This window comes from Fulmarus glacialis, unplaced genomic scaffold (genome assembly GCF_000690835.1).
Source record: "Fulmarus glacialis isolate BGI_N327 unplaced genomic scaffold, ASM69083v1 scaffold39716, whole genome shotgun sequence".
Classification (NCBI taxonomy): Eukaryota; Metazoa; Chordata; class Aves; order Procellariiformes; family Procellariidae; genus Fulmarus; species Fulmarus glacialis.
Window position 1 is genome coordinate 4,425 of NW_009220734.1, and position 19,797 is coordinate 24,221.

At 35.6% G+C, this 19,797-nt stretch overlaps 1 protein-coding gene across 1 annotated transcript; it reads left to right on the top strand.

Moving 5' to 3' along the window:
* Positions 1 to 232: 232 nt before the first annotated feature.
* Positions 233 to 14,136, top strand: MOK (MOK protein kinase; the record flags this gene model as incomplete). Its single annotated transcript, XM_009580862.1, has 11 exons — positions 233 to 347; positions 2,190 to 2,279; positions 3,841 to 3,911; positions 7,591 to 7,669; positions 8,180 to 8,228; positions 9,162 to 9,340; positions 11,767 to 11,868; positions 12,283 to 12,456; positions 12,684 to 12,795; positions 13,768 to 13,965; positions 14,056 to 14,136. Coding segments are annotated over 11 exons (1,250 nt in total), but the record flags the coding sequence as incomplete, so codon positions are not given.
* Between the last annotated feature and the right edge of the window lie 5,661 nt (positions 14,137 to 19,797).

Consider the following 19,797-nt stretch of genomic DNA (forward strand, 5'->3'; position numbering starts at 1 on the left):
GACTGAATTACTGTATTTTACTTTTAGGAATATAGATTTCTGTAATATGGGCACCAAAACTTCATTTTCTGTTATTCATTATATTTTCTCTCAAATAACTTCTGTGTTAACAAAAAAAACCTTTATTGAAAATTTTTCCATTAGAATTTAACAAATCAAGTATGGATTAATATGCAGTCTTCATAACAATTTCTATTTTAAACATACTGAAACAGTATATTTTTGTTTTTAGAATATAAACCAGTTGGTAAGATAGGAGAGGGAACATTTTCTGATGTTCTGAAGACACTGAGTCTTAGGGATGGAAAGTACTATGCATGTAAACACATGAAGCAACATTTTGAAAGGTATGCATAATTAATCATAGTACTACAGAAAATCTTACTTAAATTCGGTGGGGAAATGTGAAATTAAGACTAAGTGAATTTTTTTGAATACACATGTATTAAAAAGGTTTGCATGTAGTACAGAAAGGGAACTCTGCTGCTAATTATGCAGGGCCTTCCCATTTGGCATTGGGGTTATTTCCTTGAGTACTCTAATTGATGTCATCCACTGCACTAAATGCTGCCTGGCCACTGGGTCGAGGGTGAAATGAGAAGAATGAGGACTAAATTATTGATTTTTGCTTTTCCAAATGCACTGAATATACTTGTGCTGGTTTTCTTTTTGCTGTAAATAATAATAGGAGGAGGAAATGTGTCAGTCCTCCCCCTAGACAATACTTTTTTCAGTCTTACTTTAAACACTGTTTTAATGCAAGTTAGAAACACTGTATTTATCCTCAGTCCATGTATAGCATTAGTTCTACTTCATATTTGCATTTTATTTAATTACATCCATCAGCAAGATGATATTTGGTCACAAAACAGGTGCTTTTTGTAGGTTAGGAAAATAGAGGAGAGGGCTGTGTGGAAGTAGACATAGACTTGACATTCTCCTCCAAATATATAAGTGCCAAACAATGCCGTTTCGGTCACTGACTTTGTATTCTCAGTTAAATATATTCATTTCCTAGTGAAATCAGTGGGAGTGACCCATTTGTACACACAAAGTTAAATGGAACATTTTGCTCTTAGGTGAGATTTCACAATGTAACTCAGAGCTTGAAAGACTTAAGGAAAAGTGGAGCTCTGAAAAAATTACTGTAAGTTAATAAAAAAAAAAGAGAACTCAAATATCTTCAAGTAATGTGGCTTCTGATTCTCTATTGTGGTGTTAGAGAACTCTTGGTCCATTTATACATTACCTACAGCTGACCAAATTGTCCAATTTATGATCAAAAGAGTATTTAAACTAACTGCTTAGCTATATCAAGGACAGATGGTATACAATCCAGTGGTAGGGCATAACAATACGGCATAACAAGCAGACTCTTTTTTTCAGGTAGCATGTTTAAAACATCTTTTAGGCCTTTAACCCCTTGATAAATTGATTGACAAATTCTTTTGATGAAAGGAACTCTTTTAGGAGGAGATAACAGTGTTTTAAACAGAACCTGCCCGTACAAGGTATTTCTCCTAGTGTCAAATTGGAAAATATTGTTTTGGTGATTAGCTTTAAGTCAGACTGTGAAAAGGCGTATGTGTCCTGTTCTGATCCATTAAATTGTGCAAAGCAATTTGTTTCCTGCTTCCTCCCCAGAGTTTCTGTAGCATGCAGTTTTGTTGTTTTTTAAAGTCCAGGAGGGCAACATAGTAATTAAACAATAATTGAATAGTGTCTATTTTTCATGTAAGACGTTACCATCAAAGCTTAATTTTAAATGTTAAATTTGACAAGGCTGGATTTTCACTTCCAGCATCTTGCTGAGCAGTAGTTGGAATGTATGCTACACCAGCACAGAATAAACAGTATCATACATACTATTATGCAACACAAAATTCCTCCCAGATAGCTCCTTGGTGCGGTAACTGATGTCTGGAGCACAACACATTGCTACTTATCTTGTTTGGATAAGTCCAGCTACTCCAGACTGCAAGAAGGAATAAAGCCATTCTCCTGATTACTGATTTGCTCTATAAAGAAACAAAGCAGGCAAACAATTTATCAGGCCCTGCATTTGAAAGTTCAATTACAGACTAAAGTGGAGTAGATTCTGACAGTCTCATGGCAGGGAAGAAGGACAATTATAATCCAGTCCCTGATTGCAAGTCAGTCTTCCTCTTTTCTTTTTAATTCAACATTAGTATGGAACAAGTGAATAATCTGAGAGAAATACAAGCGCTAAGGAGGCTGAGTCCGCATCCTAATATCCTTATGTTACATGAAGTTGTTTTGTAAGTATGGTGCATTAATTTCTTTCTTCCTTAATCCTTTATTTGAATGATATTCAGTAACTTTTGGGACTAGAGGCAACCTGTAGGCACTTAACCATCTTTTTATTCCAACAGAAAGAAAAAACCAACAAATTTGTCAAATTCTGAAGTCTTCATGCCTTTTTTGTTAAGAAAATCTGATGTAGCTCTCACTTTCTCTGGCTCTTTTGCAGCAGACCAAAAATATTTCAACATCACTATTAAAATTACAGACTAATTAAGCATAGCTAAACTTCATATCATAATATGTAATACTTGCTGATGATTTCAACCCATGTCCCATATCCAGTGGGTGCTTTAACTGCACAACGTCACGTCTACTGGAGACAGTATTTTGGTAAGGCACAGTCAGAGCTTATCTGCTGGAATAGGCTCTGGTACTTCAAGGATCTTGGTTTGACTTGTCAGTTTGAACTAGGGATCCAAGCAACTTATTAGGCAGTATCATTTCGTAGGCAACTTTACAGACACCCCTTTGCAAATAATAGGAGTTTAGACATCTGAATTAGGCAGCAGCTGAGCTATGAATTTGGAAAGAGATCAATCAGGTATGAAGTTGGGTTCCTTAGCCTCATTAGGCACTTAAGTGTCTTCTGGGGACATGTTCTGTCTCGCAAAGAGATCAGGTTTTATGACAGCATTTACTCCATTACTGTGCGTTACACTTCATCACTATGCAACAGCAGACATATACTTCATTATTCAAATACTTGACACAAAACTTGTTGACTGCTCTAAAATATTTTTTCCTTGCTCTTCAGGCTGTCTTATTCCTCTGCTCAAGGTACTGGTACTACACTGTTATTGACAGGCCCGTTTTCTACAAATATATGGAAAGCTGGTAATCTTGTCAGCAGCTTAGCTTTCTGGAATTCTCAGCTTTAGCTGCCGTGTTGTTAACGAAGTGTAATCCAGATGGCCAGCCAGCTCGCCTAGCTCTTTCACAGTCTGTCTGCAAACTGAATTGCAGATTGTACCCTCAACCTTTTGCTGTCTGGATTAATGGAACATTGCAGAGGGGATGTACTTTAATGCAATTATCTTGTAAGAAACACTGAAGATCTAAAGACGTCAGCCTCTGCAGGGCAGTGAAATGGAAAATAAAGTGTCAGATGTATTATCATGTCGTGATAATACTTAAAACTGCTGTTGTCAGCAAAACAGAGATTCCAGTCAGACACTCATTTCCATGCAATAGAACACTACTGGTGGCCTAACTAGAAAGTATTTTCATGTATGGCGTAATGGCATATATATGGCCTATCTTTTGTTGTAAGATTGTATCAGTTAATTTACTGGAAATCTCTTGATACTGAGTAGTGTGATATGCCCAGAAAACATGCCTTTGCATAGTATAAACTAAAACTATGATACCTCAGACCCTAAGTTGAAAAACTTCTATGAGAAAGTATCAGTTAAAAATGAAAACATCCATTTTAATACTGGTTAAACTAAGTGCTTTTTTCTACACTGTGTACAAATCAACATTTCTAACTTAAAGTCTCCTTATTTGTTTCTTCAGTGATAAAAAAGCTGGCTCCCTTTCACTGATATGTGAACTTATGGACATGAATATTTATGAGCTGATAAAAGGTGTGTAGCATATGCTTGAGAAACATACAAACCCTTCTGTATAGATCACAAAGTGGAATTAAGTATTTTTCACTTGGTTGTTCACCGTTACGTATTGTAAAATTCATAGGGAAATTTTGTGCCATAGTGCTTTACTCTCTATTTCTTTCCAGTGCAATATGCCCACTTAAATGTTTAAGGCAGGGGCGCGTGCATAAGATTTCTAATGAGTCAGGTCAATGGCCATCTATTTCTACAGTCAAACTTTAAATAAAAACAGGGAAACAACCTTGACTGCAAAACACAAAATAATTGCTTTATATAACAGAAGTACAACTTAAATAGGTTCTTTGTTAGGTCAGGACTGTAATGATATAACAAGAAAATTATTCCCATTTGTTTAAAAAACTACTGAATCAATGAATAATGATTTTCAGTTTTTATATCTAGTAAAAATGCCTTTTTACCAAGTTTTCTCTATAAAATAACATTGTTCCCTGAAACCTCCTGTATTTAAAAATTCTAGAGCTGTTTGTCAAAGTAAATGGGAGACCATAAAGCTTAAGGAAGAGTTCCTACAAAGACGTTTAGAACAAAAGCTGATTTAAAACCAGATCTCATACAGACACCAAAGGAGTTGGACAGAGCAAATGAAGGGGCACGTACTTATAATTCAATATTAAAAGAGGATTTTTTTCTACATAATTAAAAATTTGTAATGTCTTAACAGTTGGGAGATTCATTTCAATGACTGAGCATGCAACTGTCATTCAGTGTAATAGAATAGATAAAAGACTTGCTCCCAAACATTACGTTAGCGACACTGAGTATTCAGATCTCTAACAAAAGGAGTAACCCTGTTTCTGACCTAGATAAGAATTTGAGGTTAAAATACAGTTGTTTGCTGATCACTGAAGCAGACATGAATAGTTGCTGTTTTTAATAAGACATTTTATTTTTCCAGGATAAATTTGTTAAGTTGTAAAGTCAGAGTAGTAGCATATAGAATGGAGTCCTCATTGGATAGTAAGTTAGTCCAGTGCTCTAAAAACAATCCTGCATCTTCTCCTTCCAGGAAAGATACTGTACTTCAGTTATGAAAGATCAGAATGTTTAGGTTTGTTCTTTAACGGCCTTTTTTTTACCTCAGAGTATTTGCTTTCATTTGGTTACATTTCTCAGTGTTTCTCTCATTCTTTTCATATGAAAAAGCCTGCTATATTAAGCATTGTATACAGATGGAAATTAGTCTAATAGTTTCAGTATGTTCTGCTTTTTTTTTTTTCATTTTAAAATACAGTTTTTATCAAATTCAATTTTTCCGTAAGAAGTTTGTTTTCCTGCCACTTAGTTTTAAAAACTCCTTTTTTATGGCATGGTGAATCAGTTCAAAATGAAATCTGTGTTCAATTGTAATCTGAAATGCTGCAGTTAGGAGTTATCTAAACATTAATCTGGGTCTATCTGAACTTCTATAAATTGCTCATAAATTCTTCTTTATGGTCTGGATTTTGTGTCTGGACTGTGTTTCCCATGATACAATGTCTTTTTTTCACCTCGTACAAGGTGGTGGCTCATGGGGTGGAGCTTGTCAAATCATAGAATAAAATGGAAAAATGAACAACAGATTCCTATGGAGAATATCATAAATAAAAAAAGGTATTTTGATATTTTGAAGTATCGAAGTATTTAATTTGTGTCAAGTGTTTTGCATTTTTCAGAAATTAATTTTGGAATTTCAAAGTAGACGTGTCAACACCACAATTTCTAGGGGGCAGAAATAGTTTTTTATTTGTTTTCTCCCCCAAACAACTCTAGTTGTGGCTTATTGCAAAGTCAAGAAATGTAACATGTTGCAGTCATTTCAAACAATAAATATGGCAAAAATTCCAAGTACGTAATTAAATTGGAAAATCAGTCTTAGTTCTGAGCCAGAACACTTATTGACTGAGGATATCTAGATAACAATGGCAAGTAGAAGGAGCTCCTTTTGAATTTTCAGCGTTGTGATTTGAAGGAGTGCACTACTAATTTGTAGAACAATTCAGTTGTGTTCATTAGCGATGCTCTATCACAAAACAGTTTTCAGAGTGTACAAAAGTAGTTACATTTCAGATGATTTGTAGTCTTTTGTAAATTTCTACAGTGTATAGTAATGCAAAGGCTTGTCTTTGACTACTCTGAGTCTTGCAAAATTAAGTTCAATATAGGTGCAGAACAACTTAAAAAAGGTTTAAGTTAGAAAAATTTAGAGGCAAGCATGGTTTGTACAAAATTTTGTAATGAAGAAAAACTTGAAGCAGGCGTTGACGGAAAATGAATTTCTAATTTAACAAGGTGTATGGAGACACTTCTGTAATTAGGAGAACAGTTCACTGTAATGCTACTAATGTGGAAAGTTGATCCTTTTGTTTTTTTCCTTAATCAACTGATAGGTTTGTGTTATTTCAATCAAGATAAGGCTATTTGTCTTTACACAAAGTCATAATACTCTTGCTATTAATTTATAGTGGTATCACAAGTCATTTAATAACTGAAAACCAGTCTTGCCTTTTGTTTAATCAAGAATGATTTGGTCATTTAAAGCGATGAAAAAAATATGGCTCAGAGGAAGGTGGGGAAGGTGCCTCAAGCAAAAACAATTGTAGCCTTAAGTGCCTCCGCCTTATGATTCGCTTCATAAGGTTTCTCTAATGATAAATCTGGAAGTAGAAGAGCATCTGCTCCAGATTTTACTAGTGACCTGTAATGAAAAAACAATTGAGCATGACTTCTTCTTATGAAGGCCTGTTTTTTTAAATACTACTAATAATCTGAGTGCGTTTGAATAGCTTCATTTTATAATATCTTTTCTACTGTAAATGACAAAAATCCTGATGTTGAAAACACCATTTATCTCTGCTGGGGTAACAATACTACAATTCCCGATGTCAGTACTGTAATCAGTTAGGAACACAAGTCCCGCTGGCTGCTAGGACTTGCAGCCTCAATGAGTTAGTGTCCTGATAATCTCCCTCCTCCTCCCCAGCCAATTACTCATACTACCGTCATCAGGCAGATCAGTACCTGCTTTGTTTTTCAAAAATGTGATCATTTCTGCCTCCGTTGATGACATTGCAGCATTACATAAAGGCATTACAGCAAGATTAAAAGGCCTTTGGAGCCTATAAAAGAAAAAAGCTGAGTAGTTACTGAATGGCTCTGAAAAATAGATACATTTTATAACTGTCATTGCACAACGGCAATAGCAAGCTAAACTGCATAGGTTAACCTTTAATTTGCAAGTCAAATGTGAATCACAGCCATTTAAGCATTGCAGTAATTTGAGGTGATTGATACGAATCTTAAACCTTAAGGACAGTTATTTTGTTTAGAGAGGAAATTAGATATTTAGAAGTAAAATATTGCAGTTCTGTTAGAACTCGGGGAAACAGATACTGCAAGAAAAACATGCAGTAAAAGCTAAAGCAGATTACAGACTATTGAATTGACAGTTGTTAGCTGAGCTATTCTGGTGCATACTGAAATCTAAATTATGTCTGAAGTTGAGTGGAAAATGGATTATAAAGCCAGCTATAAATGACGGAAATAATACAATTGAAAAAGGTAATATCAATGCACTATTGGAAGCTGAAGAGTAATTTTTTTGTATTCTGTTGTTGGCTAAAAAGGACTTGTACAACTTGAAATTTAATTCTAGGAAGGAGAAAGCCATTACCTGAAAAAAAAATTAAGAACTACATGTACCAGTTATGCAAATCTCTTGATTACATACATAGGTAAGAGATCTGGTAGAGCAACAGCTTTACAGTAAATGTATCATACATTTATTTCAGAGTCATCTCTAAGCAGAGATGACATACAATTGTCTGGGGCAGCAGACTTCTGCTGGGAGAAAAAAGGCCATTGCCCAGATGAATCTTTGCCTATCTTGGAGCCCTGGAAGGCAGCCAGCAGGCAGCCCATGCTGCTGCCAGCACCCCAAAGGAGCTCTAGTCCCTGCTGCAGGAAGCCCTCCTGGGGGGGCGGGCCTTGCAATCCTTTGGTGAGCCTGGTGAGGGCAAAGGCAGAAAGCCTGGCCTCCCCTTCCTGCGCTTGCCCTTTCCCCATTCCCATACCTGTAGCTGTTGTCTCACCATGGTGGCAAAATTCTTTTTTTTTACTCTGTAGTTGATAAGTTGGAAGAAAGTGTTAGTTTCTTTAAGTATCTTTTTACAAATAACTGGAAGCACTGATAATGTTTATCTTTTTACTGAACTCTTCTCTCTGGTGTGTTTATATTGGTACAGAAATGGGATATTTCACAGAGATGTGAAACCAGAAAACATATTAATAAAGGTAATTAATTTTATGTGAGAATATTTAACTGAAAGTGAAGTATATCAGTATTTTTCTCTTTACTCTGAGAAGGTAATGCTTCTTCATGAATAAAAGTACAGTTTTTAAAAAATATATAGGCAGTTACTTCTAATACTGTATTCCTGATCTAGAGGAGTGAACAAGCAAGTTTGTTATTGGCTAAAACCTGAAATTAATCAGATGCATTACAGCCTGCATGTGTTCCAATCTAAAAACCTGTTCTTTATCCTCTATTCATTTATATTTTCCTTTCTGTGTTAACCTAGAAACAAGCGATAGGGTTCAGTTCTGCAGCCCTTTCTTTCTACATTCAATTCGTATGTTTAGTGGAAGTTATTCATACAAGAGAGAGCAGAAGGTATTAGCTTTCAGAAGATTTCTTCACTGAAATCTATTCTCCTGATGGTTTCAGAATGTTATTTTGCTAATGTCTGAAAAGCAAGGACTTCAAAATTCAGTTTATGAAATTTTATTTTCTAGAGATAAATTTTTCTTTTAAGTCTTAGAAGTGTACAGGAGAAGCCGTTACAAAGAGAAGCCAAAGCCACTGCTTTGGCTTATTATATCACTGCTAAACACAAGAACTCTAAGAAAATAACTTAATCCAGGTGTTCTATTTAGCAGTCTTCCCTTCAGTAATAGTCCATATACTTTTCAATTAACTCTTGGCTCACTTTTTTAATGATGTACAGAATGGTATTTGCACATTATGGGACACAGATATCTTCAAGCCTGGAGCTACTTGCTATTTAAATGCAGTTTTACCACTTTAATACTATCCCTGGGATTTCTGAAAGTTTATTCTTAAAGTAATCCGTGATTTCTTTTATGATGACCGCATGTTTAAGGAAAATCTTTGCTTGAATATTTCAGTGTTTCTAATTTGTCAAAATACTTTATTTATTTTTGCAGCAGAATACCCTGAAGTTAGGAGATTTTGGATCTTGTAGGAGTATCTATTCTAAGCAGCCACATACAGAATATATCTCTACACGCTGGTACCGAGCACCTGAATGCTTACTTACAAATGGCTACTATAGTTACAAAATTGATATGTGGAGTGCTGGCTGTGTTTTCTATGAAATCACAAGGTACAGTGTTCAGTGGAGGGTCTTGCTTGTTATTAATCAAGAAAATCAAAGGTAAATAACTCAAATAAGGAGCACGTGGTATAGGTAATACGATCTTTGTTTCCATGGTTTTGTGGAAGCTTCTTCTGTGATTAGTCTGCAGGTTCATGAGGCAGTAATCCTGTCTTGTCTGGCACTCTTCACCTTGTGGCAGGTTAGTAATAAAGCAGTGGGATGTTCAAGAGAACATAGTACCAACAAATATTATTTACAAGTAAAATAACATTTTTGAACAGTTGGTTGTTTTGTTGGTTGTTTTGGTTTTTGGGGTTTTGTTTTGTTTTGTTTTTTTCCCATTGGCTTCATGTTTGTGTTTGGTAAAAATGTGTTTTCTCTGCTTTCTCTCTGAAGACAGTATGGCTCATTTCCTGTCATGAGCATTGCTAACTATCCTCAATCTTGTTAATGCACTTGATGGTAAAATTTTTCCCTCTTTTTTTGATGTACTGTTCTGCAAAAACAGAGGAGATTAGAGAAGACACTTCCTCTGATTTACCACTTTGATTTATAATATAGCGTGTTTAAGACCCTTGTGCCTTATGTCCTGGAATTTTTTAAAGTCAGATTCTGATGAAGGAAAAGTTCAGGAAAACCCGGATTAAAGTCCTTTAAGCTTTTTGATGATGATGAAACTATAACTCAGAAAATTTGTCACTGGTTTTCAAGAAAAAAGGAAAAATAACCACCATGAGTATTTCTCCAATATCTTTGTGCCCTAGCAACAGCAGCAGTTCTTCTTTATTCTCCTCCCACACTGCTGTCTCCAATATGCAACCAGGAGTGATAACATTTGCTTTGCTTCTTTCCTCCTCCTCCACATGGCAAGTGCAGCTGCTGCCATCACCATCACATTAAATGACAACCCTTATGCTTTGCCTGCTAACTTGTAGAAACAATTCTACTTCGGTCAGAAAACTGTTAACAGAAAAATCCCAAATGTGGCAGTTCTCTTGCAAAGTAAATTGGGACCAAAAGCTTTAAAAATGCCACGTTTTTCCATTTCAATTTGAAGCAGGTGGGCTTTGAAGTTTGGCAAGAAAATTACACGCTGCAAACTTAAGTTTTCTTAGGGCAAAAAACCTTACAGATATTTCCTCATAATTTTAGCTTAATGTAACAATTTTCATTCTTTGCAACCACTGCACATTTTCAGAGACCTGATAGATGTGTTCAGAGAGAAATGAGGGATGTTTATTGGAAATTACCAAATTAAAAATGATACAGCCTTGCCCAGCTAAAGGAAGTTATGGACAGGTTTGTTTCTTTTTAAGTGCATTTTGGAGTTCTTGCTGTTGAACATTTGCATAAGCCTTTATGCTTTACACCACGTTGTGTAAGAATTTTTAGTCTTTTACTCAGCCATGCTTATCTTTCAAATCTTGGTCTCCCTCTTTCTGTTCCTTATAAATCATGGTTCCTGGATTACATTTTTTGTGGACTGTGCAGTTGTTCTTCCCTAAGTTATAGCTTTACATTTAGAGACAGCACATTTTTGTATTCACACAAAACCTACTCCCAACTGTCTGTCTTGATATAGCTGCACAACATGAATCAGATCTCTTTTCTCTTCTTCCTCTACTCAAAGCTTTATAAAGACATTCAGAGAAGTGTGCAGCCAGCTGTTTGAATTTGCAAACAGTTAAAAGAAGTTTCCTCCTTCTACAAAGAGGGCTGAATGTATTGCTTTCAGGAATCACGTAGTGCTACTGAAGCATTTATTAAATTATAAGCCGAAGGAAATGCTCTGCTAACGTGGAAAAAGGCAACATGTGCAAGAAACAAATGTCAGTGGACCTGCTTGTTAAGCCAGATTGCTCTATTGGTAACAATGTTTTCAAGGACTCTATGCAAGTTTTATATTAACTGAGAATCAAGCTCAGGAATGCAGTTCAAATTACCATCTTTCCAGTATTGCTGCTTGCAGAGAACCTGTGTGTTAGGAGTGGAATGTTTCTTATAAATATATATTTCTATGTGCATACACAACAAGAGGGAGTGCTTGACTCTGCTGTCTTAAAATGAGGAAAACACATTGTCTTCTGGGATCTGCCACTTCACTAGAAGAAAACACAATTGCATATCCATTGCCTTTCACCAGGAGGAATGTTCTCTTTACATATTTTACCCCAAACCTGAGAGGAGAGGGCAACTACAGGTTTCTGTTTAATAGCCCAAGCTACTCTTTCCATCCAAACACGCAGTTATATTAATCTGCTTTTCACATACTATCCTTCAGTTGTTGGTTGGTATTAAACAGTCCACAGATAAATAATTCTAAAATGTATCTTCCTCATAGATGAAAATTTTTTAACTGAAGTGCCAGCTATGCCATTTAAACTAGTTTAATTGTGTCTTCTCTAGTGCTAATACCATCTCTTACCTTGCAGTTTTCAGCCTCTCTTTCCTGGATCTAATGAGCTGGACCAAATTTCAAAAATCCATGACGTTATAGGCACTCCTGCTAACAAAACTCTCAACAAGTTCAAGCAGTAAGTATGCACTCGCATAGTTATTAATCTCACTGTTTAAATATTCACAATATAACTGTACAACTGCGTGCAATTTCTGCTCAGGGAACCACCACAAAAATCTAATACTGTTATGATGGCTGCTGACCATAGAGCAGTGTCTTCTATCCCTACCCAGAGATAGTCACGCATTCGTGATCCTTGTAGGCAGAGCAGAGGAAATCTGAGCTTGTATCAATCTTATTTGGCCTTTTATTTTCTTTAAGGCCAATGACATAACTTGTTAGGACAGCAAACTTTTTTTTCCCCAAGTATTACTTACTTGTCCCTCATAAATGATTACCTAAATCAGATGAGAATAATTTTTTTTCAGTAAATTGTAATTCTCTCTGAATATGCATGAATAACTTTTTGTTCTCAACTTGCTTAATACAGGTCAAGAACTGCAAGTTTTGATTTCCCCTTTAAAAAAGGAAAAGGAATACCTCCTCTTGTGCACAATTTGTCTCCCAAAGGCTTCTCTCTGCTGTATGCGATGATAAAATATGATCCTGATGAGAGAATTGCTGCCCATCAAGCATTACAGCACCCTTATTTTCAAGAACTCTGGCAAGTGACTTCAAATCACTTCAGTCTTGAAGACTAAAATTAAAAAGTGGGGGGAATGCTGTGTGCTTATTATTTAAAGTGGACTGAAATGAAGTTTGCTTACAGTGCTAGTACTTAGCTTGCAATACAATGAACATAATTCAGTCAAGATAATTCTTTGCATTGAGTCCAAACTTCACCTAAAGCACAACTGATGGTTTTTCTATTTTTTCCCCCAAACTTTTTAGGGCAGCTGATATACAAGCTTTGGCCATGCACAAAAAATTAAGATTACTAGGAAGTACAGCAGGGCAAGTACCTCTGCGTTTGTGGCAAATTTCAAAGGAAAGTCAAAGACAGGTAATATTTAAGTGGAAGAATTGTCAGCCCATTTAGAGAAAGTAATTTGTGACATTGAGCTTGTTAGCTAGGAACAAATGTTTTACTTAAGCTGATTATTTGGTTTTATTCAGTCTACCTAAACACTGATCTTTATTGGGTCTGCTGCAGTTCCACCTCCCGCAAGCCCTGAAAATCATGAGTTAGAATTTAGAAGCTGTGATACCACATAATCCCTTCAGTAGACAGTTGTAGTAGTTGCCATTACTTAGAGGGCCAGTTCCACGTTTTTATAAAATATTTTCATCTTCTTTTTTTGCTGTCTGCCTTTGAGTTAAAAAGGTGTACACATGAAGTTGTAGCAGAGACAGAAAGTATGCTTTTGCTTTTCAGGCCTTCAGTCTACATTTTGAACAAATAATTTTTTTTTTTTTTTTTTAAACTTAATTATCCTGTATTTAGATGATATCTGGGAAAATCCTAAACTTATATTTGACACTGGAAATCAAAAAATTAAAATCTGATTAAAAATTCTGGCAAACTAAAACCTTGTTTATATTCAAGCTATGTGAAAACTACTCAACATGTTCATTCTTAAGGGTTCGCTGTATCTGCAAGGTGAGATAGAAGTTAGTACTACATTAAAGACTCTAAAATACAGGTTCTTCCTCAAAAAAACAGATTACAGTAGCAAAAAAAATTTATAAATTATTTTCTGCTGTGCATTTAACCTTGAAAGCATGAACTCTCCTTCCATAGGAGCAGGCACTTTTTCCACCAATTTAGTTCTGGTGTTCATCAATGTGGGCTTTGTAAGAAGTTCTTTCAGGAAAAATTGTAAGAAACATCAAGTGAGGGTAGTAATTTTTAAAAAAGAATTAGCTGAAGTAGTATTTGGCTGTTATTTTTTCTGATTATTTGGATTTTCGCTTTTAATTTCATTCCTTAAAATGTTCTCAAAAGAAATTGAATCTTGTTTATTTATTTTAAAAGCATGCTCTTAGGAAAGTCCAGGAAAAAACAAAACAACATGGACCTCCTTGTGGAGAATTACCGAAATTAAATCTTTCTGGAGGAGCCAAATTGACTTCCTGTCCTATTCCTACATTGCATTCAGTTTGCCAGACACCTCAAGAAAGTGGTGAAACCTCTGTCTTACAGTCTGTTAGATTTATTGGATCAAATATCGAGGTATAGACTCTAACTTGCTCATTAAAGTGTAATAGCAAGTGAAATGTGTTTTACAGAGTGTATTTCAAACTTCTGTTGTTTCCTCAACAGTCTGAGAAAAAGAAGGCACTTCAGTCTTCCCCAAAACATTTCCACTTACCTGCTATAGAACGAAGAGGAGGAGGTTACTGACCACCTTGTAAAGTATTTGGAGTGTGAGGAAAAGCACGACTACGCAGTGAGAGCAAGCCAATCATGCTTCCGTTGTTAAGAGATCTAACAAGAACAGCAGTGCCTTATTTTGTGTTTCTCTGACAATTTGTAGGAAAACCCCACAAGGTTATGAAGGGCTGCTTACCTACCATTTTGGTATTCTGTTCGTGAAGGATATCAGTATTTAATTAAAGCATTGTTCTGGCAGAGCTTAGAGAGCACTCTGTATTGAACTTTCTAAGTATTTTTCCCTTTTAGAACCTGATGGAGGAGGAGGTTGGTTAAAAATAACACGAAAGGATTCTTTGAGCTTCAGTATTAGGAATGGAATGTTATCCACAAAATATGAGTTTTCATATTATATTATAAATGACAGCTAACTTTTATATATTTTTTAGATGTAAAATATTTTTATTTTTCAGTCAACTCTGGAAAGTATTCGCCTCCTGTATTCAATAACTTCAACCTCAAGTTTTATTGAGAATGTGCAGATTATGCAATCGTATCAGATACTTGATTTTGATGCAGTTTCTGTAACTGCTGAATATTTTTATATAACTATAATCTAGCTAAAAGCTAAAGCAACTTTTTATCTGATTCAAAAGCAAATAAAATTTAGTCATAGTTTTCTTCAAGCCATTGATCTTAATATTAATCAAAAGTTTTAACAGTGACTGATATTGCAGCTAGTGGCTTAAAAGAGCAGTAAAGGCATATATCTTATCATGTTTCAGAAATTTTGCACGCAGATCATCAGTACCAATTTAATATGTTACTGTTTCCTAGTGCTATAAAAGGTAAGAGTTAAAAGGCAGCATTTTTATCTTCCTTGGAAAGAGTAGTTATTGCAATTTGATACCATTGATTTTAAAACTCCTGAGATCTCTTGAAAATTTGCAATAATTAATTTGCAATACTTAAATTTGGTGATGTTTTACAAAGCAGTTTTGCTATTTAAAAAACAAATGAGTTTGTGCAAGTCATACTTAGCCGGGGGTTTAAAAATCTTCTGCCTACCGAGTATGTATGCAAGACAGGTTTTGCAAATACCTTTTTCTGGTTTTTTAATAGTTCTAAAAGTTACTCTGCTCATAATTGGGAAGTGATCAGCTTTTTTTCCAGTAACCAAACACCTCTGGGACTGCTGCTGCTGTTCAAAATTTTCTGTGCAACAAAAAAGTGAAAACCAAGCAATGAGAAGGCAGGCAAGGGTCATGTTGTATTAGAAGTCAGTGCTGCGCATGAGGCACTATGAAAAAACGCACTGGGTAGCAGATCACATTAAAGTTGCTAAGCCAACCCTTAAGCATCAATTTGAGATTGATGCTCTAAATCCAGACAAACTATTCTAATCAGTTAAGATGCGGCTCAAACAATACAGTAAAATACACGTTAACATAAAGATTTTATAAAAATACTAGTAATCTAGAATAAAAGTTATGCCCGTTATGCTCTCAGCTCTCCTTCTGAGATTTTATTGTTATGCATTTGTGAAAATGATTCTTCTCACTCAATTAGAGGTTTTCCAGTAGGTGGGTTTTTTGTTGTGTTATTTTGGTTGTTGGTTTTTTTTTTAAGAATTGGGGTCTCAACATTTGCAGGGTTCTGTTGTGACTGCATTAGATCCTATTCCTTGTTCCACCATTCAGCTTCTGGATAACTTCGAGCGTGCCCGAATTCCACATTGTGGCTTTTCAATGTGGGGAAGCTCACAAGACTCAAGTTCTTTATGAATCCTTTGAGATCTGCTGCTTAAAAGCACTTGTCCATCTTATGTTTATCTTTGTGTTTTGAAGAAGGTATTATTTTCACATACTGTACTGAGGATCAATATGACATTTACTAGCAGATTTTTTAAAATGTGAAAATATTAGCAGGCTAAATGTTTGTGGTGCATACCATGAGAGCCATTTTTTGGTATCGATTCAGATTCAACTATCCAAGTTGAATATCTTGCACCTGCATCATGGCCTATTGTACCTTTGCTCATTTTATTCCATTTCTTCATAGCAAACTTTCAGAATCTCAATAGCAAGAATGGAAAAACGTCCCAGCCCTGGCAAGAATTCTTGTAAAATAAGGCTATAGCACATGAACGAGGCGCTGCAGGGAAACCTGTATTGTTGCTACTAGTCCTAGGTATGCCAGAGGAATAGCAGATTTCTCTTACTAGGATTGAACAAATACATAAGCAGACTTTTAGTGGAGGAAGTGTTCTACACCAGTAGAGTGAGAACATCATAATAAAGGGAGAATTAAACAGCAGAACATAACAGTATAGCGAACTGCTCTTTCTCATTTTATTGAAACTCATACTGGGTGGATGCTGTCTTTCCTCCAGTTATAAGCAGAAAATATGCTCCTGACGTGGTATCTCAGAGTGCAGTGGCTGAGTGACTGGCTGAGTTTTACTGCTCTGTTACAGTTCATCACCTCCCCACTTTGTCATGCTTTCATGTTAGCAGCTCACACTGATAGAACAGATAGGGAGCTTCAACAATGAGGCAATCCAGTATTTGTTTGAATACTGAGCATAGGTGTATATATATAAAAAATATATATCTAAAAGAAAGGTGTGATGCTAAGCTTAGGAAATGGAATTAATACTGCAGCTCTACAGGCAACACAGTGTAACAGTAACCTCCGACTTCTTACCTTTGGAACTCCGAGCAAAAGGTGCCATGAGCTTATCCAGCGTTTTTTCCAGAGAGGAAGATGGTGAGTTGCTTGGTGCTAATATATTTGGAGTTGAGCATGGTGTGCAGCAGTAAAAATGGTGGTCTAAAAATAGGTAACATTGTATCTGAGGGATCTTGCTCTCTGCAGTTATTTATTTCTTACAAAATTTAAAAAACAAAAAAAAAAAGGACAAATCCTACTACCCACATTAGATGGATCATTCAGACTCAGAGCTCTCTTACCTAGCATTATACAGTAGGCCAAGGCTCATCAGGAACATATCATATGTTCCTGATGAAGCTATGTTAATTGTATTGGTAGCTTCCCAAAATCTTTTTCTGGAAACCTCAAACCACAGGTGCTGAAGTTTAAATATTTCAAAGTTTCAACTAAAAAAAAAAAAAATTCCCTCAGATCGTGTATGCACAAGATACTTTCCTGTTTTCAAAATGTTATTGCAACTGTTTGCTTCTATAATTGATATATCAGGTAGGTAATTATTCATCCACAAGGGAAATGGTTGTGTTTTTGAAAAAGATGAAGTCAGAATTTTTGGTAAGTTTTAACTTGGAGGGAAAAGGCTATCAGAATAGTATCTTGTATGTTACCAGTAATTCTCTCTCACGTATTCTGTATCTGAGGCTGTCAGACTGTTATAATGAAAAAGGAAATTTCACATTCGGCGAATCGTTTCTGCTATGAAAATTGGAAATTTGAAGTGAAGGTCCACATTGGAATGTTTTCATTTATGTTACGCTTTCAAGTGGATCTTACACAGTTTGGCACATACGGTGCTTCGTGGATATTTAATACCAAGTTCTTTGCTGTTATACTTCTGGAGACAACTTACACTTCTCTGGCTGTTGGATTAGTAGGCAAACTTGAATTTTCCCACCTGCTTTATAATTAAAATACACGCAACTTTACAAACTGGCAAGTATTGTTCCTACCCTCATTCCTCCAGCTAAAATTCCATATTAAGATGATCTGTGTTCTGCTCACTTTTAAATTTTTTTTAACATAGTAGGAAAAAGTTATTTATTAAGAGGTGTATCTGTAGTAGAAAACTCTAAGTTCATTCCAGGTAAGTTATTAGTATCCCTCTTCTTCCTAAAATAATTTTTTCCCATATGGAATAAAGGGTGGGATGGGCAGTTCAAGCTTCTAGATGACTGCCTAATAGTAAAGAAGAGGCTGAAAAAAGAAAACCCACGTACACTCCTTGCATGCTGTTTAACTATGATCTGTAGCAGGGACATATTCTGCAAACAGGTATGCGAGTAGCTGCTATTATTACCCTAATGTTGGATACTGCGGTCCTTTCCATACTGATCTTGTGTTTTTCCAGCTGGAGGAAAAAATCTTTTAAAGTTATTACATATTTTCTCAACTGTTTCATTTTGACTCAGACCATATGAAGCACTTACATAAAAGAAATCTACAGGGAGATAACTACACTAGTTATCAGTGATGAGGTTTATCTGTATTTTAACAGTTAAACCCACTATGTTAATAAAACAAAACTTCTGAACAACAATCCTGCTCAGTTTCAGTATTTTCCCCATTCCTCATATTTTAGAAGAACGTAAATAGATAAGAATTGTAAAGTACAGCTCCATCTTTAATAAAGTAGACAATCTAAGTGCCAGCTTATAAATGTACCTGGCAGTTTTCTACATGCTAGCTGCATTACAAGAGTAAGACCTAGTTACAAGTAGCTACTGCAGTTGTTTCTCCTCAAATTTGCATTCATTTCCTGAAAAAAATTAACTTCTCATGCCTGAAAATGTCTGAAGTTTACTTGCAATCTAAAAAATTCTACCCAGCTTTGTTGTTGGGAGAGCAGGAAGGGCATTAATGTGTGCCCTGAGATACCGCGTGCGCCTACTCGGGCAAGTTCCACATTCCCAGGCCAGCGGCCTCCGTTCCACTCTGCCTGCCTGATGCCCGGCTGCAAGATTCAGCAAAAGCCTAACTGTGAATATTGCCACACAGGATAAGGGGAAGACGTGGCAGATACTTCCATCTTCTGTCATCCTGGGGCTTGACACGGAGCAACATCTCTTGGGGGGTTTTTTAATCTTTGCAAGAACTACTGAAAACAATTTAAGTGTTCTGTTGCTGACTGATTAAAAGTAACATGTGTTCAGACAAGCAGCATTAAACTATACAAATACATGGATATGTCTATCTCCACAACACTTAACAGTTTAAGAGCGCTGAATTATAAATGAGATGCCTGATTTAAGACAAACAAGCTGTCTCAGAATCGCATCTACTCCAAGATGTTGACCTAATTTTAGATTGCCAACTCAGAAAGCGTGTACATCTACCACTGCTGGATCTTTCACTTCACAACTCCCAAGACAAATATACGGGACTATGTGATTACAAAATCTTTACCCCACAAAGTTGTCTGCCTGCAAGATTTCTGCTGTATGATGTATTTAGAGATAAACCATTAAGAACAAGAACAGAACAATGTTATTTCACTTTCCTAATTGAAATTCAACTATATTAAATATGAACCAATGTTCTAAGTGAGATATTTTTGAAAGGAATTTGTTGTACAAAGTTTAGATGATATTTCCGTACCAAACATTTAATTCAACAAAGGATCGATTACATCAAAAGTGATCAAATTTGAACAGAAAGTAAACAAAAATGCATACTCAAGATATTTTAATATGTATTTTCTGAATTAGAAATATCACTTTCTTAAATGAATGAGAATTTCTAGTGTAATGATCCATTACTCCCCTCCCCCATCACTGAATTACATTATTTATACATATAATACAGAGCCGATTGCAGTTGGAAACAACAATATTAAAATAAATGTTTAATAGATACAAAGGATCTTTTCTCCACAACATAGTTTTTCTGGTGTCTGGACACCAATTTTAAAGTAATTCTCTATTAGCATTAAACTATTTAAGTGCAAAACAATTTTGTTTTAAA